At 33.5% G+C, this 24816-nt stretch overlaps 1 protein-coding gene across 1 annotated transcript in view; it reads right to left on the bottom strand.

Annotated features, from left to right (window-relative positions):
• Positions 1 to 716: 716 nt before the first annotated feature.
• LOC124359734 overlaps positions 717 to 24816 on the bottom strand; it is a 37861-nt gene continuing 13761 nt past the window's right edge. The window contains exons 2-3 of the mRNA XM_046812724.1: positions 11866 to 16509; positions 717 to 1814 (exon numbers count right to left, since the gene is read on the bottom strand). Of these exons, the coding sequence (XP_046668680.1) occupies positions 12024 to 16469 (4446 nt within the window). The 5' untranslated portion in view covers positions 16470 to 16509 and the 3' untranslated portion in view covers positions 717 to 1814; positions 11866 to 12023. The remainder of the gene's footprint in view (positions 1815 to 11865; positions 16510 to 24816) is intronic.

Genomic DNA, 24816 nt, shown 5'->3' with positions numbered 1-24816 from the left:
AAAATTAATCCTAGAAACGTAGTGATGAACTTTTTTGTAACATATAACAATGGCAAATGTCCGAAATCCTACTATCTTTGCATTGTTTATGACTTCCAAAAATCTTTACCATTCTGAAATTTGTAACCCACATCATGCTTTTCCAATTCTAAATTAAATAAAATGAATCTGGAAAAGTTCTTGAGATTTTACATACTTTGTTAAAAAATGAGATAAGCAAAATAAAATAAAAAATAAAGAATTTAAATCAGCTATTATTTAAGTTAGGTTTATTTGAAGTAAAAATTCAATTTTTTACTTACCGGTACCAAAATTATAACACTTTGGGGCTTATTAGATGAGCCACAAAAAGTGAGGATTACAAAACTAGAACATTTTGAACTGTATATTTATCTCATTTGTGAAAACACAACAAACTCAAAGCTTGAAGTTTGTTTTTAACAATGGGAGGATTGTGAAGGAAACAGGATTTTTCCGGACATTACCATCATTTAGTGATACAAATATTACTGATTTTTTTGTATCACTGAACGATGGCAAATGTCTGAAAAAATCCTGTTTCCTTCACAAACTCAAAGCATTTAAAACTTAATAGAATATTTAAGAGCATTTGGTTTACATTTCAACATTTAAACTTCCACCGGACAAATCGATTTTGAAACGTGATCTGGTACACCAGAATGTTACCTCCAGGTTTAGAAATAAGTACACAAACATCATTTTAAAGAGGTTTATTATACATAAACACAACATAAAAAACTCTCTAAAACTTATTTGTTGTTAACAAAATTAAAAAATTCAAAGGTAATTATATTTGTTCAAAAACATACAAATGAATGAAATAATTATGAAACAAACCAACATAATGATATCCCATTTGTAAACCATATTATTAAACTTAACATCTGAGTACATTTTAACATTATTACGGTATTACAAATCAAATAATAGTACAAATTTAAACAAGATTGAATTTCTTTAAAAAAATCAGCAATAAACAAAATCTGTATTATTTAGTTAAGTTAGTTTAGTAGAAATGACAAAAGCAGTTTATGTTTTCTTGGAAAATTGAAAAACTTACATCATTATTAAAAAAATTGTAATGCCCAGCATATCAGAATGACATTCATTTTCTGAGCTTTACCCTGTAAAGCTACTGCCTTAAACAATCCTCAGTGTTGTTAAACAGTAAATATACTATGTATGTTGACTCTGACAAAAAAATAAGGGATGATTTGTTGAAATCAAGGAAACTTTATGTAGCAGTCAGGTACAGGAACTGTGATTATGAAAGTCTTACAGAACCAAAGAGCAAGTGTGAATTATCATCGAATTATAGTGGCATTAAATAGCCACTAAATAAATAGGGAAATTACTGTTTTATACACTAGTTTATCACAATTCATTTAATATATAAAATTAAATTCAACATTAAAAAATGGTAAATTTTAAATACAAAATTATAAAACTAACTTACTATGTAATAGAATCACAAAAAATGTATCATAATTAGTCTTCCATTGACTAGCAACAGGTGTTGTTTAACACAAACTGATCTGTAACAATTTTAGTAAAATACAATTTGGTACAAAAATATTTTTGTATATATACACAATAGCAGACATAAGGAAAAGTAGTACAACCTACATTAAACACTATTTACAAGCTAATGAACTATTTACATTAAAAAATGTGGGAGAAACAGTCCACAACAAACGAACAATTAATCTTCTGCCACTTGGAATGTATCTAGCCTGTCAAGTCGTTTCATTCCAGCTTAAAACTTTTGTCATGCAGAACAATGAGGACCTAACCTGAAATAAACAAAAATATGATCAATATAACACTTATAATACTTTACATCAGGTTATCATAATTTTATTAGCTATTCTGACTGTCTAATGAGCAGTTAATTAGTCTTCATGAGGAACTGAAAAAACTAAGACAATTGATCTGGAGACAAAAACCTAATCTCTTGCAGTATTGTTAATATTCTATTTCACCTAAGACAATCGATAACAGCAAAATAAATAAAAGGGTATAACAAAATTCTGTCAACTTGTAGCACACTAATTTGGGTATTACAATAATTATTATGAAAATTCAGTAATACTAAGTAATGATACCTGATATTACGCTTACATTTAAACAGTAGTAAAGTCTGCTAACATGTCATTATAGTTAGTACTAATACTGCAAATAATGTATATATACTTAGGTTTTTTGGCTTCTTATTCAACCCCTGATTATATCAGTTTCTTTATAAGAATATTTATTCTATTTCCTAGAAAAATTTCTCCATAAATGGAAAGCTTAAAATAAACGACAACCAAGCAATTTATAAAATTGACATTATAAACATTCCTATTTTTCTTCGTCATGGGTGGAAAAGTATCTTAAACATGATTCCTCAAATACTATTACATTGCTAATCTATCTGAATGTGAAGATTATAAATTTACAAAGAGAGAAGACCTTACATCCATCAGAACCTTGTGTCAGAAATCCTGTATGGTGATAGCAAATTCTGTGTAGCGATGAGTAGAGTAAAAAAGTAAAGAAAAGAAAAAATGTGTCTTATTTTACAAGGCGAAGTTAGGGCTAAGAAGCCCTCTCTAACACTTGGTGACCAACGGCTTAAAGGTGACTCCCTGTGCTGAGTTTTTTTCCAATTCAAAATCATTTTTGGATCCTTGTCCATTTGTTATTAACTGAATATAATAACCTTCTGGACCCCTTTGAAAATATTTGGGTACGTGAAGAAACTAAACTTTTCTGACTTCTCAGTGTCACAGAAATGGAATAAATATTCCATTTACTAACCTGGCTGTATCTATGCTCAAGACATCAGTATCAATGAGATCAAATATATCACAAACAGCAAGGAATATAATATAAAACTTTAATAAATTAACTTCTGAATCGACAAAACATTATAATAATTGTTATATTTTATTAGAAATGTTCTTAACTTTGGTAGTCTGAATACAAGTAAGCCACTCATGTACTGATAAAGTACCCAGATCTATAATTGCATCAGCATGTTATGTGTCAATGAATTTTTTTCTTAAATTATGAATGAGAAGTACACTGATTTCGATACCAATTAAAAGATGAGGTTCCGTAACATAACATACTGAGATTTTACTCGCCATTATTTTTAGTATAAATATAGCAGTAAATAAACTAAAACAAAGAAATTATTATTCACAACCAAATTGTACTGCAAGGTGAATCTGACAAAAATTTTGCAATGTTCACTTAATTTCAAATCTGTAAATAATAATAAGAAGCACATTTATTTTACAAGGGTTCTGATTTTTCTCATTAAATATTATAAAGTCATAAGTGGGTGATGCAGCACTCAGGAAATTAATATTCAGAAGTAAACGCAGAGCAGGCACCATAGCACTCAAAACAGTTGTAATTATATAACAATTGAATATGGAATTTAAAATTGCATACATCCAAACTGTTCTTATATTTTTGGTGCACTAAAATTTGCATTATCTGAAAAGCTGAACTAACATTTGGATTAAGAAAGAGAATCCTTCTAGCTAGTCCGCCTAGAATCAAGTTAAACAATTACTCTTATTTATTACCTGTTGTGCTACTACCTGGCAATACACACCAGTCTTGGTGTCAAATACTCAGAAATTTCAGCCGCAAGAAAATACTGCATTTGAAAATGATGACTCGTAGGGTACGGGGAAACCTAAGGCGAGGGGGCCAAGATGAAATCCTCAATCTGAAGGAAGACTTACTAAATGAAGAGGTCATTGATCAAGCCGTCAATCTGTATGGAATATTGAATACAATATCGGATAAATACACAACTGATGCCATAGTAGATCTAATCCCCCACCTAATGACTTTATAGAGAATTTTACAGAAATGAGTGATGAAATCTGTCAACTCAAAAGATGTTTAGAAAATGAAAAGATGAAACGAAAACAAGATTTAGAAGAGTCTCTAGTAATGGAAGGGATGGTTGACACTGAGATTGCTAAATTGAAAGAAGTTGACAATCTAGAGAAGCAAAAACACGTTTTGAAGCAAGAAAATGACTCACTAAATAAAAAAATTGTTACATTACAATCCGAACACAATAAATTGGAAATCGATTTTAAACTACAAAATGAAAAAAATGCCAAGAATAATGAAACTTCTGAAAATAAGTCGATCTTTCTAACGCCAAGAAGAACATTCAGACAACAAAATGGATCCTCAAAACGATTTACACTTGAAACATCAAATCAGTTTTCTTGTTTGGACAGAGAAAATTCCTCAGCGCAAAAGGATCGTCAGGACTGTAAGGTCACTACCAAAGCGCAAGTCCATCGATCTGAAAATGCCCCACCACCATCTGTAACACGTGAGACATGTGATCCAAAACACTGTAAAAAAATCATAGTGTTGACGGACAGCCAGGGGAAGGATATACATCCCTACATTCAAGACCTTTTTGGAGATTATGATGTTTTTGTGTACTCTAAGCCGGGAGCTAAGTTAAAGGAAATCATCTCTGAGGGTAAACCTTTTGTCAAAGACTTGTGCAAAGATGACTTTGTGATATTGTTAGCCGGCACAAACAACATTAGTGACCATGACCCTAGTCAGCTTTCAATCTCTCATGGACTTAAAGATCTGTTGACACTGCAAACAGATACGAATATAATAATTAACAGTGTTCCTTATCGTTATGATTTAAACCATCTTAATGATGCAATCTTCTATGCTAACCTGGCAATAGCAAAATTCATCCGAGAATACAAGGGTAAACTCAGATTGACGTATGGCGAGTTGAACTGCATCCTCTACAGAAAACACTACACACGCCACGGACTCCATCTAAACAAGCATGGAAAGAAGGTTCTGAGCTGTGTGATTGCTAAAACTGTCCAGTCACGAGTCCAGTCTTCTGTGCACTCATCTTCAGGACTTTGTCCGGCCTTGCCTGCAGAGGCTTCAAAATCTACCAGCACGACCACCTGCCGCAGAGAGACTGTGGATCTCGACCGCATAGAGCCCTGCCCCGGCCCCGACCCAGTGGGACCGCCCTCTACCACCCTGCTGCTGCCGATGGTCTGCGACTCTTCCGCTACGGTGTCAATAGATTCGCTTGTGGACTTTCCTCCTCTTGGCCTAAGCCCTGTACATGTGAATAGCTCTCTTACTCTAACAAAAAAATACTCATCGTGTAACCAGCTTAATAATGAAAAAAAAAACTCTTCTTTTTCAGACAATCTGTACTTAACAATCTAAACTTGACTTCATCTTCACAAAAAAATGCATTTCTTATAAAAAGCAGAATGAAAATTTTAGCTTAATCCATTTCAATGCTCGGAGTATTTGTAATAAAATTAATAAAATAAATGTTTTTTTGGACGACACGAATCCCGATATAGTTTGCATCTCTGAAACATGGTTACATGATGATAACTTAAATAATGTTTTTTTTTTCATAGTTATAAATTAGTTTCTTTTGAAAATAGAAGGAACCATGTAGGTGGAGGCGTTGCAATTTTTTCAAAAACTTTTCTGTGCACAGAAATCATGGAAAATGTAAAAAGCTTGAGTGTGGAATCACATATAGAGTTGACAGGTGTATCAATCTCTTTTATTTAGAATTAATGTAGTTGTTATCTACAGACCTCTAACTGGTAATTTTTCAATTTTTATAAATGGACTAAATGAATTATTTCTTTATCTTGAGTCTTCTAGTTATAGCACAATTTTATGTGGAAATTTTAATATACCCTTTCATAATCTGACTAATCAAGAGTGTGTAACTGTTAATGACATGTTTCATTTATATAGATTTGTAGCTCTTATAAAAGATTTCACAAGAATAACATCCACTGGTAACAGTATTATTGACAATATTGTGACTAATATGGACTCTAATCAAATCTTGCTGATAACAAATCTGGACATATCTTTTTCAGACCACAGAGCTCAAGTAGTATATTTTAATATTTCACCAGGTGTGCTATTTAAAAAACACATTCAAATAAAAAAACGTTATTTTACAGATAATGCTTTTGCTACATTTACAAATTTAATGCAGGCAGAGAGATGGGACAAAGTTTATAATGCTACTGACACAAATGAAAAATTTGCTACATTCTCAAGAATTTTTAGGTATTATTTTGATATAGCTTTCTCGCTTGAAAAAAAATCAATGTTAGAAAGAAACAGCCACAGAGATGGATAACTCCGGATTTAAAACATGACCATGAGAACATTCGTTTTTTACTCTCCTTATCACGGACACCTGAAATCGAACAAATAATTAATGAGAGGAAGCGTGAGTACAAAATCGAGGTTGACAAAGCAAAGCGATCTTTTCATGATAATCGAATCATAGATTCAAAAAATCATTCAAAATCAATTTGGAAAACAGTCAATGATACCTTGAAATTGAAACCACAAAAAAATAAGGAAAATATTGAACTAAGTGTCAATGACAAACGAATAAGGAATTGCAATGATGTTGCTGAGTATTTTAACAGTTTTTTTTTTTCAGGACTGGGGCGGCAACCCCTATCACAGCCTAGTGGGGCTTGGTATCACCGCACGCTTGAATAGTATGTATCTTTCTGAGGTGTCAGTTTCAGAGGTTGAGACGGCTGAGGAGTACAAATGCTGCTGGAGTGGATGAGATTCCTTGCACAGTGTTAAAGAAAATTGTTCCTTCTATAAGTGTTGTATTCTCTCACATTTGTAATTCCAGTTTATCTTCAGGTATATTTCCAAACCTCTTAAAAATCAGTAAAATCATTCCAGTCTACAAATCTCACAGTAAACAACTACCAGAAAACTATACACCGATTTCAATTCTATCGTCCTTCTCAAAAATTCTTGAATCAATTGTCTGTCAAAAACTTGTGGCATTCCTAGAAATCAACAACATTCTCTCTACTCAGCAGCATGGCTTCCGCCAAGGGAAATCCACTTCATCAGCCATCTTCAATTTTATAAACAAACTATCGCTTTCTTTGGACAATAGACTTCATTCCCTTGGTATTTTCTGTGATTTAAGCAAAGCGTTTGATTCCGTTGATCATAATATTCTCCTTGGAAAACTAGAAAAATATGGAGTTAGAGGTCACTTATTTCAATTCATGAAGTCGTATCTGTCTGATAGGAATCAAACCGTCCAAATCTATGATGGCCAAAATAAAGTTTTCTCATCATGTAGAGCCATTACTTGTGGTATTCCTCAAGGCTCAATTCTTGGTCCTGTATTATTTCTCATTTATGTATATGATCTTCCAAAAATTTCAACAGATCTCAAAGTTACGATGTTTGCTGATGATTGTTCTTTTCTTGTTTCCAATAAATCCCCACATTTGGCTATATCGAATTCAAACATCCAGTTGCAAAGTTTAAATCAGTGGTTCAATTTAAATAAACTTAAATTAAACATCAGCAAAACTAATATCATCCAGTTTCATCTAGGGAACACAAACCAGTTTAATATTCAGGGTCTTATCAAACTAGGAAGCGAGGAAGCCAAGCAAGAAACCTCAGTTAAATTTCTGGGTTTATATATCGATAATAGGCTCACATGGAGCGGCCACGTGGAACATGTCTGCAAAAGGCTTCGAACCATGGGATTTGCTCTCACCCGTCTCGCCAAGGTCTGTAGCCAAGATGTTCTACGAACAGTATATTTTTCTCACGTTCAATCGATTTTGAGGTACGGGTTAATTTTCTGGGGCCATCCAGCGTAGTAAATTTTAATAGAGTATTTGTCCTCCAGAAATGGTGTTTGCGAATAATCTCAGGACGTAGGAGATTCGAAACTTGTAAACCTCTTTTCAGTGAATTAAAAATACTTACTCTGGCGGGTCTGGTGGGGTACGAGCTATGCTCTTTTGTTAAGGGCAATCCAAAGCTTTTTGTAAGCAATGGGTACTACCATCAGTATCCGACCAGATCAAGAGAGCTGATATCTGTGGCTGCACATAGTACCAGCGCATTTGAGAGGGGTCCATACCACTTGGGTGCAAAAGCTTTCAATGCATTGCCATTGAATATTAAAAATGAGCAAAATCTACGCTTATTTAAAAAAAAAAACTAAAGACACACTTTCTTGATAAATGTTTTTACTGTGTAAGAGATTTGTTAGGTTAGATATAGTTTTTAGTATTTGACATGTAATGTAAAAATGTATTTTGCATTTACGAATAAAGATCTCGAATCTCGAATCCTTATTATTTATTATTTCCCACTAAATAATTTGAAAATAATTTTGTGTATTTTTATAGTTTCCTTATCACAATATTCCTTTTTCTTAACGTGTATCCATTTAGATAAATAATCCTGACTGTGTCTTTTATCATTAGCATTACTCATTTAATAAATACTGACAAGTAAAGAGTTAAGTTAGCTAGCACAATAACTGGTTCAAGTGATCTTTTAAAGGGTTAGACATATTAAATAAAAACTTAAATTTATTTACAAACCTTATAATATATATATACAGGGTGAGTTTTTTAAAGTGATCCAATAGCTAACTTTTTAATTACACGACTTACCACCACACTTTAAATTTGGAACTTGCTCAATTTTAAGTTTCACTCAGGGATACGCTTGATACACTTTCAAATTTTTTGAAGATGGCCGCCATTTTCCAATATGGCGGTCAACTTTAAAATCTCTTATGGAACACTCTGTATTTTATGTTGTTTTTAGATTCTACTCAACAAAATAATACATTTTTGCTTTTGAGAGTTTTTCAATATCTCTAATGGTTCAGGAGCTACGTGGACTGGAAGTTTTCATAATTTTTGCCAATATGGCGGCCAACTTTAAAATACTTTATGGAAGTTTTCGGATTTTTTCGGACTGATGATAAAAACTTGCAGTCCACGTAGCTCCTGAACCATTAGAGATATAGAAAAACTCTAAAATGCAAAAATGTCTTATTTTGTAGTGTAGAATATAAAAACAACATAAAATACAGGGTGTTCCATAAAATATTTTAAAGTTGGCCGCCATATTGGCAAAAATTATGAAAACTTCCAGTCCACGTAGCTCCTGAACCATTAGAGATATTGAAAAACTCTCAAAAGCAAAAATGTATTATTTTGTTGAGTAGAATCTAAAAACAACATAAAATACAGGGTGTTCCATAAGAGATTTTAAAGTTGACCGCCATATTGGAAAATGGCGGCCATCTTCAAAAAATTTGAAAGTGTATCCCTGAGTGAAACTTAAAATTGAGCAAGTTCCAAATTTAAAGTGTGGTGCTAAGTCGTGTAATTAAAAAGTTAGCTATTGGATCACTTTAAAAAACTCACCCTGTATATATATATATATATATATATATATATATATATATATATATATATATATATATAGTAGAAGTAAAATATTACTTGACATTCATCATAGCCTATGAAAGGGTATCATGGGTAAGGGTATGTTTCTTTAAAGGTCGGGTCACACATAGCCACACCGCGCCCGACACGTGAGTCAGCTGTGTGTCATTGCGGGCCAGGGTTGGTTATCGTGAAGCCACACATGTCCATACGCAGTCCGAACACAACAATCTCACTGTTTGTACTAGAGCATTTTTCTTTTGGATTTTACAGTGACAGATACTTAAAAAAAGTTCAGCAAGTTAAAAATTAGTGACTTGGTCTTTTGTAAGTCTTTTTATAATAACTGGTAAAATATAATAAATATTTGTAAAATATACGCTAGAGTATAATGTCTTTTCATACTCTTAAACCTTATGACTGCAGATACAATATTTTAATTTTGTAGTTAGAAGAATAAAATAAATATGACAGGTCATAACAGTTTAAATCTAAGCCTTCAGGAAAGAATTTGAGAAATAATTTCAATACATCCAAAATAAATATAGTTTTGCGCAAAATAAATAAATTCTTGTTATGTTTAAATAAAAAATATATATTTTACATTATTTTAATTTACTTGCTCTAAAATGACAGTGTACAACATATTTTATAATTTTTTATTATTAAAAAAATTTGTAATGCCGCCTAATGTGTTTTGTAGTAATTTTAGCGCAGTAAGAAATCATTACTAGTTTACTGTAAAAACCTGTTCCTCACTTCTTCAATAAATATCTCTATATCCATGATAGATGACGTTCTTAGGCCGCACCATGCCCGTCAAAATTCAATTTTACGTATCGGTGACGGTGCGGGCACAACTGTCTGGTGTCGGTGCGTTCATGTGTGGACCTGCAGGTTGAAAACTGCACTGCAATTGATTCACCATATGACAGCCAACACAACAACTCACGTTTGGGGCACGGTACAGGTATGTGTGTCCCAGCCTTAACTGAGAGGTGAAGGGTTCGTAAAGATCAACAAATATTTGGTTTGGACAATTTTCCTGAAGAATTTTTAAGATAAAAAACCAAGAAATGCACTAGAATCAAACCATAAAAAGGTATTCAAATAGTATCAAAAATCTCATTAAAAGCTAATTAATTATGTAAAAAATAATAAAATAGTATTCTTCTATTCTCACCTTATAGCCTAACATTGGTTCAATTTTTAAAATTACTTAAAAATTATGTTTTACAATGCTAATAATATCATTTATTTCAAAAGCAAATTTAGCTGAATTAGATTCACGTGAGTTTGTGTGATTTATTTTAAGAACGTAACACTCCAGTTTTAATTCGGAGAAAAGTATTTTAACCAACAACACAAATTGAGAATTTTTATTCTGTAATGAAATAACTTTGTCCATGAATAGAATTAAGAAGGTATGCACATTCCTAACATTTAGATGCAGATAATACGTTTTATGTACTATGAGATATACATCCCATGAGCCCTTACTTTGATTAAAATCAATTGAATACATCCCAACTTAAAGACAAGCTAAAAATCATATGCTGTAACTATTTTTACAGATACTTAATTGAAATTGTAGTTTTTATTCACAACTTTTCAATAGTGTTCTCTTATTTAAGATCATAGACATTGTAGGCTATAAATATTTACTGGAATTATCCAATTCAGACAAAAACTTATTCTTACCACAATAAGCCAAGAGCTCAATTTTTTTAAAGCATTTCCAAAAATTAAAATACCAATTGTTTGAACTAAGTTTCAAGTTTTTTAAACATTAATGTAGAATCTCATAACTACAAATTCAAATCACATTTAAAATAGTCTTATTATTTACTGTATATTTTTATCATAAATAATAGGCAGATTTTATTATAAAAATACAACCCTGAAATGAAGGTTAAAGTTTAAAATTATGCCAGATGCAAATTAAAATTGTTAAATCTCTCTGATAAACTAGTTCCCAAATAGTCCATAAATCCAGAGCTAAATCGCTTTTTATACTAACACTTGGTTTTTCTTGAAAAAAATTGTTTGTCACCTGAATTTTGTTGAGACAAAAGAGTTAATATGAAACGATAATTCTGTTTTAAGATTATATTTTTATTCTACTGACACGCTTAAAAGCCAAGTGTCAGGCACTTAGACATTGTTGAGTCAACACTATCTAATTATATACAGACCAACTATTTGGCTTAAAGTGCTGACTTTGTCCGTTTATCAAGCTGTCTGACAGTGAAATAACTATTATTTAAGTATATAATTGTCAATTTTAAGACAAATATTATGGGAAAAAAATTATTGTTCCATACTTTTAAGCCTTTTGATACCTTCTCATTACAAGCTCTATTAAAAATAGTGTGGTTGATGATCGATTTTAAGAAAAACCAGGTTGTGTGTTTATACAATACTAATTGGATGTCGACCCCAGTACTAAAGTAAGTGATCCAAATTGTATTACTTCTCTCTTACTTTTTTTCCCCACTCTCAAAATCAAAATTGTACTTAAAAGTTTACTAACCTCATAATGGAAGTGGACAAATTCTTCTGGAATAATCTCAATACAGAATTAAACTAACTGTTGGTAATTTTTAAGTTTATGTTCTTATTTCCTTATTGCTCACAAATTACATAAAACACTTCAGTTATTCCATATTACGTTAATAGGATTCACAGAGCTTAATTGACAGTTTTGTAATTTACATCTCGCACATGACATCGAGATTTCTTTTTTATAGGTTCTAGAGCATCTTTTAGTGGTTTAGTTCGTTTACGTGATTGTTTGAAAGATTTTACTGTTTTTTCTTTTGAGGAACTTCTTCTCCTCTTAAGATTTGTAGGGACTGCTTCAAATTCCTGTGGAACAGTTCTAAGACGGGATTTACCCTTACATGAATCTGGTACGTTTGTTGGCAGATTACTTCCTGACTGTCCACAAATTTCTTTATCCACTAATTTGGGTAATGATTTTTTATTTTTAAAGGGTTCTACTTTTATAGGTTTTTCAGCTGATGTACTTGATTGTTTTAGAGCTGTAGTTGCTTCACAACTGCCTTTTTCTTCTGTACATTTGCTAGCCGTTTCAGAAATTGATACATTTTCATCTTGAACAATTTCAAGACACGAGTCAACCTCATCAGAATGTGTTTGATTTATTGGTATGTTTCTGTCCGGATTTTCTCTTTCATTAATTTCACCAGCATAAGAGTTTGGATCTAAAGTACTAGCTTTTTCCCTGTCTGGATTTTCTCTTTCATTAATTTCACCAGCATATGATTTTGGATCTCCAGTACTAGCTATTTCCCTGTCTGGATTTTCTCTTTCATTAATTTCACCAGCATAAGATTTTGGATCTCCAGTACTAGCTATTTCCCTGTCTGGATTTTCTCTTTCATTAATTTCACCAGCATAAGATTTTGGATTTCCAGTACTAGCTATTTCCCTGTCTGGATTTTCTCTTTCATTAATTTCACCAGCATAAGATTTTGGATCTCCAGTACTAGCTATTTCTCTGTCTGGATTTTCTCTTTCATTAATTTCACCAGCATAAGATTTTGGATCTGCAGTACTAGCTATTTCCCTGTCTGGATGTTCTGTTTCATTAATTTCACCAGCATAAGATTTTGGATCTCCAGTACTAGCTATTTCCATGTTTTTTAGAGGGTTCTGCTTTGTAACCTCATGTAACTGATTATGACTGATTACTTTTCCAGTTTTATCCTTATGAGCAGGTTTGTATGTTATAGCTGTTTTACTTCTATCTCTTATGCTTATACAAGGCTCTTGCATGTACAATGGCAGTTCGCTATTATCCTCATCTAAGTTAAAATTCACTTGGGGTTTCTCATTTAACTGAGAACTCACCTGATTTTTAGGTACTTTATCAGTCTGTTTTTGTTTGGTTTTGTATAAAATTGGAGAAGACTTGGTATCATTTCTTCTACGTACAGATACCATCTCACTGTTTCTCATTTTTTTCCTGATGTTGTTAAATGGGGGTTCTATTTTTACTTTTTTCAAAAGGTTATCAATATTTACTTTGCTCTTACACGTTATTCCTCTCCTAATTTCAAAGAGTTTACGTTTAAGATCCTCACTTTGTTCTTGTATAGTTTGTCTTACTTTACTATTTCGCACATTTTCCTTTGATAATTCAAATATAGAATTTGTTGGTTCAGGAGTTGTGTTATTCATGAGAGAGCTAATGTTAATACTTTGATTGGACTCGCCTCCAATTTGTGTGACCCTGGCAGTGCTCACTTGAGTTACTTGAGTACTACCAATACTCGTTACAGCCAATACCTTTGGCCAAGTAAACAAAGTAATCATAGTTTCTTGGAACTGGTCGAGCAATCTGTCAATATGATCAGCATTAAGTTTATGTTTTGTTGTTGTCTCTTGATTTTCAATTTCTTTTATATTTTCTGTATAATTCTTTGTAGAGGCATCCTGTCTCAGTCTACATCTACTGAGCAATAGAGATCTAAATCCAAGTGTGGTGAGATGGTTTGGAGGTAGATGGAATGGTTGTTGAGTTGATAACTGTTCAAATTCTGCCACCACACCAGGAAAAGTACTCCAATGTGTTGAGGACCTGTTATTTCTTGAGTTCCAGATGTCTTTGTGCATACCATTGGAGTAGTCAAAAACAGTTCTCTTCAACATTTCACAGAAATTCAAACGTGTAACATCAAATATAGGAATATGCCATGAATCATGCATTATAATATCGTCTTCAACATCAGGTTGTTCATAATCAATACTCGGGCCACAATTCATCATTGAGGTTGAAGAATTACTTCCTTCCGGGTTTTTCATTTCATTATTAGCTGCTTTTATATTTTCACACAGAAAATGATGAAGATTTTTACTTAAATTTAAGTTATTTTTTACCTCATCTTCAGTTTTAGGAAGCTTCAAGTCTTGTCCAAAATATTTTGTCATTAACAAAATTTCATTCATGTAAACATTACAGGCATGACTATCAATCTTTGATGGTCTTATAGGCGGGTTTCTTTGGGAGATTTTGAAGTACTCCAGTAGACGATTATTTATTTGTGAGCTGTCAGAAAATATTTTTTGCTTGCGTTTCAGATCAAACCTTTTCAGAAGAATCTGGTCTCTCAATTCTTTTAATTTTTCAATGCGAAATGTGTCTTTTTCAAGTTGGGATAAATTAAAAAATGTATCCACCTTATCTATTTCCTTTTTAACTCTTTCAACATTTTTCTGAGTTAGGTTTCGTATTTTGCTAGTATTGTTGATTCCTTTACGCTTAGCTTTCACTACAGTCCAGCCTGGTTTGTTTTTCATCATCTGTTTTATGAAATTGTACCTTTGTCTAACTTGAGTTCGTGTTCTAGTTTTCATTTCATCTGATATTGCAACCCAATTTTGTTCACCATGCTTTTGTATTAAATTCAATAACTTCTCATCTTCTTCAAGAGACCAAGCACCAACTTTAGCAGTTTTTGTAAGAAGATGCCTTTCATACCTTTCACGTATTTGAGTAGGTGTTCTATTGCTCATAAGCGACGCCATTTCTTTAAAATTCACTCCAAAAACTTCTATGCCAGAAACTATCAATAAATCTTCTTCTTTAGTAAATCTTCCTTTAACCAATTTGGGATTTAAGCAGTTTGACCATCTGTTGTACACTTGACTATGTGTTCGACTACCAACATGTGTTGATACTTTTGTCCATGGTATAAAATCTCCAATCTTAGAGGCATTTATAACAGACAACAATTTTTTGTCCTCTTCTTTTGTCCACTTCCCAGTTGAAAAACCATGCTTTGTATGAAGTCTTGTCTGAAAATGAACTAAGCACTGATATGCTGTACGATTTGTGTTAAGTCGTTTAGCGATTTCATCCCAGTCTTGGAAGTGCATTTCTTCTGCTATTTTAATCAATTTCATATCTTCATCTACCTCCCAAGAAGCCTTATTTATACATGGGTTCAAATACACATGCCAGAATCTCCTACATTCCTCTGAACTGTGTAATCCGTTAAAAACAGTTGCAGAATATTTCATCCAGTCATATTCTCTGTCAGGCTTTTCTTTCGAAACAAGTTCTAAATATGAGGTGGCTTTGAGGCATCGCAATCTCGTCTGATATTCAGTGATTTTCTTAACTAATTCATCATCATCTATCATTGAAGATTTTAACAATACTCTCAATTTTAAAATTTCCTTTTTGAATTTATCTGATTTCTCATAAATTATTGTTTGTTTAATAGCTTCCTGCAACATTTCCTTGTGGCTCTTAACCCAATAACGAACTTTAGGAATTTTGGTTACAACAAGTTCTCCTTTTTCTAACTTTTTTCTGTAGTCATCATTAGGCATAGGAGTAAAGCCATTTGCATCCTCAAAGTAAGGCATTCCAAATTTTTTAAAAAAACATCTTTTAAAATTTGGCTCCCTAATCTTATTTTCAGTGGTTAGTTTTACTATACTACTCCTTATTTTTCTCTGTTTTTCTTCATTCTCATGAAGTTCCTCTTGTAACTTAATCTCCAGCATTGTTAATAAACGGTCCTTTTCCAAAATCATTCTCTGAATGGGGCCAAGCTTAATAAGAGTTTCATTTTGAGACTGTTTACTTTTGTTTCCAGTCTGTGTTTGAGTTGAGTCCAGTAGCTTTGGGTCATAATTTCCCATTACTCCATTAACCAAACTATTATTGGATCTGTTAGTTTCGTCATAATCATTGTCACTAAGCGAGCTTTCATCATCAGAATTCATTGAATATAAGGGAAGCAAAATTCTTGATGGTTCTTTAGCCAGGCAAGTCACCATTTGGTCATCTAATAGCTCTTGTATCTCTTCTCCATAGATACAATTTTGTTTTGAATCGTTGCTAAAATTACTAGGGCATGGTGAATTAGTTTGTGTAGGTTCCAAGCTGTTTCCATTGTTTTCAAGGATATTTGATTGTTCTTCAATACACATTATATTTATATCAGAAACTGCATTACTGTTATATAAGCTAACTGCTGATTTTGACATTTGTATTTCATCATCTCCTAAGCAGATATCATTGGCTATAGATTTTGCAGCCTCAATCAGAGCCAATTCATTAGATTCCAACAATTGTTCAATCTCAACATCTTCTTCCATCTTCAGAGTTATTAATACTGCCTCAGAATAAACTGTGAGTCTGAAACAAAAAAAATATTCAATAAAACCTCTTTCTTTATGTAAATTAAGCATAATAAATATACAAAACAATGCTTCCTTCCACCATTAACATTGTAATATAGAGTTGTTTGTTTTTTTTGCCAACATCACTAAAATTTGTATACCAATTGTGTGGCTGCTCATTTGATTAATATTTTTAAAGCTTTTAAATTCAGTGACCACATTAGGAAGTATAGAAAGTAAAAAAGATACTCTTCATTTGCTTACAATTTTTGCATCCAGACAGTTTATATAATAATCCAAACAATCTAAATTAAATTTTAAGCAGACAATGGATGTTTATGAAGTTTGCTTATGAATAAAATGCATCGAACTGAGATTTTCCATCAAAATATTTAATGGTTCTATTGAATTCTTTTTTGAACAAAAATCGCCTACGTACTTCAAAAGATTACACCCTACTGTACAATTTTTAGTACTTGCAAGTGCTAAAATGTCCTGAAAGTAGTGTATTATTCTGTCAAGTACTGCGCTTTTTATTTCATATCATTTTTATCTGAGATATTCAGACTTAACAGTGAGAAGGATTATGTGGAACAGTTAGTCACAGCAACCCATAATATATAACACTTTTGAACTTGACCTGTATTCACTGATGTTGTCAAACTTTTTGAAACTGTAAACAAATCTTAGTGGTCTGTTCAGCAACCTAGCGAGAACCATCACGTTTCCAAAGTCAGACAACAAGCAAAGCTGGAAGAGCATAACAAATTACAGGAACAATTGATGAGTAGTCATTGTAGTCTTTTTAGCTTGACTACAACACTTTTACATATAGGTTTGACATGACTAGAAAGCTGGTAACCAAGTGTGACATCAAAAATTGCCCATAAAAATTGCAAAAGTTGCCAATTGCATTGTCTGCAATCCAGAGTGATGACACAATGATCAATATTTCTTGGTTGAATACTTGAAGATAACCCATTCACACGCACAATAGAACTCTTATCCAAGTTGATCTGAAGCCCATGATACTTCTTCACTATCTCTAAATCTGAGTTGATATTGAGCACAGCTTCAGCTATTTCAGATGAGTTTTAAGATAACACAGCTGCAAATAATCTGTATAAGAGTGGAGAGAACAATATGTGATGCGGAAAGCGAAAAGGGACCCAAAATCGGCAGAGTAAAATTGTCAGTACAGGTAAGTAAGGCATTCCAAATTTTTTAAAAAAACATCTTTTAAAATTTGGCTCCCTAATCTTATTTTCAGTGGTTAGTTTTACTATACTACTCCTTATTTTTCTCTGTTTTTCTTCATTCTCATGAAGTTCCTCTTGTAACTTAATCTCCAGCATTGTTAATAAACGGTCCTTTTCCAAAATCATTCTCTGAATGGGGCCAAGCTTAATAAGAGTTTCATTTTGAGACTGTTTACTTTTGTTTCCAGTCTGTGTTTGAGTTGAGTCCAGTAGCTTTGGGTCATAATTTCCCATTACTCCATTAACCAAACTATTATTGGATCTGTTAGTTTCTGGTTCGAGCAAATAGTCGAGTAAAGGTTGAAAAAATCGATTTTCGGTTTTCATTCGATTATTCCTCACAAACTCCTGCTTTACAACGTAATATTGACTGTAAAGTGATATTTAGTTGGTAACATCGAAATAATCATCGATAAGGTGATTGTTGTCAGGTATGAGTAAAGGGACACAAAGTCGTTATGGAGAAATAACATGGAGCGACTTTGGGTCCTTTTACTAGATAATGTGTAATAGTTATTAAATCAACATTTCCCTGCACTCTAGCGCCATTTCAGATAACTAATTGAACTTTCATCTAACAAAAGAACATTTTCTTCAATAACACAGCTGTCTGCCGAATTTAACCAATCAGGTATCTGCTGTCTGTAACCAACCAATCAGACACCCGACACGAAACAGCTGTTTTGTTGCTGTGTTTTATTACTGTTTCTGCCCATCTCCCTCCAGTTCCCGCGCAAACTGCTGATGTAAAACATGGATGAAAAGGTTGTGTTAAAAGTTTTTAATGATAGTCAGTGATGATGACTATAAAGTGTATGAAGAGTACTTTTGACAACGTGATGTGTCCTCAAGTAGTGATGACTCTAGTGATGAACAAAGTGATGCTGGTGTCGGTAATAATCTAGCCTGTGCCGATCTATCTGAGGTTTCGCTGTTATCCGGTATACCAACTCTTGAAGATGTAGGTGAAAATATTAATATTAATGATATTATCATAGAAAAAGAAAGGGATGTTGAGGAAGAAGTTGTTGATGAAAACGACGCTGGGCAGCCACTGATTGTTCCTGATGCATATGATAATCTCCCTCCTGATTTTGATGCAGATATTGATGTTAATATAACTGAAGCCTTTTTAGAAAATGGCTGTGGGTGCCAAAAACATTGTTGCCACCAGTGGCAGGCCGATGAGCTGGTTGAAATGCGAAGAAATTATACTGAACTTGATTTTTATGATAACCATGTAAACAAACTCAACCAGGTAATTTTGGGCCAGTTACATTGTCTTACACGTGGCTCACCAATGACAACTGAGAAACATAAAAAACAATCTAAGAGACAGAAATTGAGATGCACATACCTTCTTCAAGGCTTAGAAATATGTCGAGAAACTTTTATGTTTGCCCATAACATAAAAATAAAGCGGTTCAAACGCCTTACCAAGGTGTACAATGAAAGTGGATTGATATCTAAACCACATGGTAATGCAGGTAAAATGGCAAAAACGTCACTTCTTATAACAAAATTCTCCTTGTTGTTAGGTTTCTAACCAACTATGCAGAGCAAAATGCCCTAACTTTACCAGGTCGTGCCAGTACAGTGTACAATGTGAATTTGAAACTTTTAACCTCAAATGAAACAGTAGGAACAGTTTATGAAAAATATGCTGCAAGTTGTAATGATGATATCACTGAGAAACCTATTTTGAAAAGATTATTTCGGAACGTTTGGCATGAAACCTGTGGTGACATTGTTATAATGAAGCCACGTTCAGACCTGTGTACCACATGTCAACAGCACTATACATCTGGTGCCAGAATGGCAATGGCAACAAATGAAGAAAAAATGGAAACCCTTAAAAAAATTAGAGCCCATTTGGATCTGGTTGCAAAAGAGAGACAATTCTACAAAATCATCAAGAAAAGCAAAGATAGCTTTGTTGGAAAAGAAAGTAATGAACCTAACTCTTCTAGTGTTGATGCTACTGCGCATTACAGTTTTGATATGGCGCAGCAGGTCCATATTCCAAGCAATCCCCTTCAGCCAGGACCTATATATTTTTTGGTCCCTTTTAAGATAGGGATTTATGGTGTTATGTGTGAGACCATAAACAGACAAGCCAATTACCTGATACCAGAGAGTGTAAACGTTGGTAAAGGCTCTAACCTTATTGTGAGCCTGTTTCACCACTACCTTGAGCATTTCAGCCATGGTGAGAGAATTATGTACATCCATGCAGACAATTGTGTCGGCCAAAATAAAAATAATATTTTAGTTGGCTATCTAGCTTGGCGGGTGTGTAACAATACGAACCAGAAGATTGTTCTTTCATTTTTACCAGTAGGACATACAAAGTTTTCTTGTGATTGGGGATTTGGACTTTTCAAGAAAAAATTCAAAACAACCTATGTTTCTTCAGTTGAAGAACTAGTACACACAGTTGAAGCATCCACTCCAACATCCAAAGTCAACTTCGGTGTTGCTGTTGGAGATGAGGGAGGCAATACCAACGTGTCAACCTACAACTGGCTAAGTTTTCTGGCTAAAAATGGCTCCAAGAAAATTCCCAATATCACCAAGTTTAACCATTTTGAATTTGAGAACTCCCACAAAGGTGTTATCAAGTGCAAACTTGAAAATGATGGAAACGTTTATGTTCACCGGATTTTCCCATCTGATGATGGACCTACAGGGTTTTCTGACAGAGTGCTCCTTCAAGAATTGTCAGATGACAGAAAAAAATACCTGTTTAGTAATATCCGCCAGTATTGTAAAGATGAATACAAAGATCTGTTGTGCCTTGCAGTAACAGTCACTGATAACTCAAGGGAAGAAGAGTTAGTTGACCACCCTGAACCGTGACCCGGCCCAAGTCATCCTAACAAACGCAAGCGATCAATTTAATCACTAAGATTCTCACAAATTTAAATTAATAATTAATTTTGGTTCCATTGTTTTTTTGTTTAGGCCTAAGAGGAATAATTTAAACTGTTTTGTTCAGTTTCTAATTTTGTTACTAATAAAACTTGGTTTGATGGAACATTTTCTTATTTTTTCCTTCTAACCTTATAAAAGCTATAAAAAACAGAAAAAACGTTTGATAGTATTTGAGAACAAATTATTGAGAAAAATCTATGGGCCAACCCTTGAAGATGGAGAGTGGAGGATAAAACATAATGTAGAGTTGAGGCAACTATATATGGACCCAGACATAGTGGCCGAGGTGAGAAGTAGGAGAATGAGATGGGCTGGCCATTTACTAAGGAAGGAGGACAACTCCTTAGTCAAGAACGTCCTTGTAAACAATCCGGAGGGCAGAAGACCACCAGGAAGGCCCAAGTTGAGATGGCGAGACCAGATCAGAAGAGACATAAGAAAACTGGGAAGAAGGGAAGAAGAGGCAATGGATAGAGAGATCTGGAGGCAGTGTGTTGGCGAGGCAAAGTACCACCTTGGGTACCAAGAGCCACGGCAATAAGTAAGTAACCTTATAAAAGCTACCATTTTGAAATTCCAAATTTTTATTTAATTTAATAAATTACAGAACTAACCCAAACAATTAACAAGTATGCCTAGTTTGAAGAGCCTTGATGTAACGTAACACAAGGTTGTAACCTTGATGTAAAAGGTTTTTTTTAAATATATGCCATCAAATTACAGAATGTCGAGTTTCGCTCATACATGCTCTATTGAGGTTCGGAATACTTTTTGAGCTAAAACCCCAATTAATACATTAAATAGATGTTTTATTTAAAATAGACATTATGACAAATATTTTGGTATAAAAATCTTTTCTTAAAAATGTTAAGTTACATAGCTGTTTAGATTTGAAATACTGAAACGTGTTTTTCTCAAAACAACGTTTTTACGCTCTTTACTTTCTATAGGTCATAACTTTGTTATTTTTTCATAACCATACGATTTAGGTGTCAAATTATTCAGAATTGTATACACCATTGCTTAGTAACAATAACTCAAAATTGATAAAACACGACTTTGGGTCCCTTTTTGCTTTCCGCCTCACTATAGGTGATCTTTCAAATCTGCAGCCTATTAAAAGTACAGTATTGGTCTCAGGCAACAAAATCATGTTAACTTTTGGGGTTTTTACAAACCCAGTATAGAATCCCCAATAGCTTCTGTCATATAAAGGTTTTCTGTCTACTATAGCTGGTGAGGTGTATTTATTTATTCATTCATCTAGTTGCCTTTTCACAAGTGCCTTACAATGCACAAATGAAAAACATATTCAATACAGAAGGGATAACAAACATAGAATATAGGACAAATTTGGTAACAATAATTTATAATAGAATTTTCTAAAGAATATAATTTGTTTGATAACTGTATACAAATTTATTGTTTTATTCTAAATATTTGCAACTTATTCATACACTAATTACTGGTTAGAGAAAAAGAAAATAAATAAAAACAAATGAGATCGAGAATTTCATGGTTTTTATGAAATATGTCAGAGAAGAAATCATTACAGCGAAAAGGTGACAGGAAGTTACTGGTAAAGTCTATGGTTTGTGACAGGGGAAAGCAACCACATGCAACCACATGGCAACTGAGTTACTTTCAGAATTTGCAGGGGGGAATCACCCATTTCTATACTCATGCCGACTACTCCCAAAGAACTCAGTGAAGTTTTAAATGTCCTGAAGGTAGAACCATCCGTTGGATTAAATGAGATATCATCAAGTATTATAAAGGTCTGTCAAAGTGAGATGCTTCTCCCACAGATAGTTATCACCAATCTGTCCCTACATAGTGGAGAATTCCCCAAAGAAAATAAAAATCTCCAATCATTCAACTTCACAATAAGAGAAACAAGAACTGTGTTGAAAAGTAAAGGCAGATTTGATTTATTTCATCTCTTTCAAAAGATTATCGAAAACATTGTACTGATAACAATCTTTGAGCACCTTAACAACATCTTGACAAAGAGTCAATATGGCTTCCTCCACAAGAAATTAACTCAGACAGCTGTTATAGATCTGGCAGAACACATAGTGGATAGCATGGAAGGAGGCAAAAATATCGTTGGTAAATTTATAAACCTGAGTAAGGCCTTTGATTGTCTCAGCCATGAACTAATACTTAATAAACTGAGATTTCTTGGGTTTTGGAGAAAATCCAATGAAGTGGTTTAAAATTTACCTTAGTCTTTGTGAGGAGCTTGTAGACATGAGACAAATGGTGAATGATCTTGAAACTAAAGCTATATAAACTCAGCAGTGTCCTATTCGCCCTTAGAAGAACGCAAGCAGTTAGCATTCCTGAAGCAGTATTAATTGTCTACTATACGCTTTTTGAGAGTAACATAAGGTATGGTATAATGGTATGGAGCGCCTCTTCACAACAGAACTTAACACATGTGCTCATTCTTCAGAAAAATGCGGTGAGGCTGTTGTCCACGCATGGAAGGAGAGCAGTTGATGACACTTGGTGTCTGCCTCAGGACATCAAGAGCGAGAACCCATCATCACTCAAGTTATGCTTCACCAAGTGGCTTCTTGAAAATCTCTTTTACGGTGTGAATGAGGTTTTGAACTGGCAACACCTCCAACACTAATCATGGACTCAAAACCAAAATTGATTAATTTGTAAAGTAAGATAAACTTTTAGTAATTAATTATATAAACTTGTAACGCCATTTCAGGTTTATGAGATCTTAAAATAAAGCTCTCTCTTTCTCTTTAACTTTATACTATATGCTTACTCAGCAAAGAAACATCCATAAGGAGCTAACGGCTCCTTCCACATAAGGATTAACTTTGTGCATTATACGAGGATTGTTCAACTTTTTTTTGTCAACATACATTATTATATTCAACCTCATAGTTTTTGATGGTCCTATTCAAAATAGCCTCCCTTTGAATGCGGTGCCTTTGTCCCAGTGTTTTTACTAGACTTCAAATACATACTGGAAACCAATTTTTGAGAAGTCCTTCAAAATAACCACCATAGACTTCACTACTGCTTCTGATAATGGATAATGCCATCTACGAAGGTGTATTTTCAAGTTAGTGAATAGAAAAAAGTCACATAGGGCTAAATTCAAACTATAGGAAGGGTGAGAGATACACTTCACATTGATTTTTGCCAGATATTCAGCAACAACATTGCCAATTCTGAGGCGCTCAGTAATTTGGTTTTTAAATGCAAAAAAGGTCTTCCTGTTGAAATTCACTGGCAGCTTGTTGAAGTTTATAGTGAGGGTGTAATTAACAATGGAAATTTGCAAAAATGGTGTAGGCTTTTTAATAAAGGAAAAACAAATGGTCACAATGAAGAACGACATCCATGGCCTAGTGTCATGAATGAAGACAGCACAAATCAATGAGAAAATTCACTAAAACAGTCGCTTCACTATTGACGAACTCCATCAGAAATTTCCACAAGTTTCAAGGTCTGTAGTTTATAATATTGTTAATTATAAACATCATTATAAAAATATATGTGCAAGATGGGTGCCAAAAATATTAACAGAAGAACATAAAGCAAAGCATATGGCACATTCTTTGTCTTTTATGGAGTGCTATCACAAGGATGGTAATGAGTTCTTAAGAAACATAGTGACTGGTGATGAGACGTGGATTGTGTACTACACTCCAGAGACTAAAATTCAATCCAGTACGAAGTATCACCCAAATTCCTGATGGAAACAAGAAAATTGAAGGAAGCAAGAACTTTCAACAAGGAGTATCATGATCATAGTTTTGGAGACTGAAAAGGTATAGTTTTGATAAACTGTCTGGCACAAGAAATAACAATAAATGCAGAGAGATACTGTGAAACGTTATTGAAGATATTGAAACTCAGGTGTACTATTCAAAACTGCTGGTGAGGCCTGCTCTCTAGCAACGTTGTTCTGCTACACGACAATGCTCGCCTCACATTGCGGTTAGAACACAGATGCAGCTCGACAAGTTTCCTTGGGAATTTACTGGATCATCCACCATACAGTCCTGACTTAGCACCATCAGACTTTCATCTTTTTCCAAAACTCAAAAATGTTTTGGTGGGAAGCGCTTGAAAAAAGATGACTGTTGAAAGAAACA

The sequence above is a fragment of the Homalodisca vitripennis genome, chromosome 4 (assembly GCF_021130785.1).
Source record: "Homalodisca vitripennis isolate AUS2020 chromosome 4, UT_GWSS_2.1, whole genome shotgun sequence".
Classification (NCBI taxonomy): domain Eukaryota; kingdom Metazoa; phylum Arthropoda; class Insecta; order Hemiptera; family Cicadellidae; genus Homalodisca; species Homalodisca vitripennis.
This window is presented reverse-complemented; position numbering and strand designations above follow the sequence as displayed.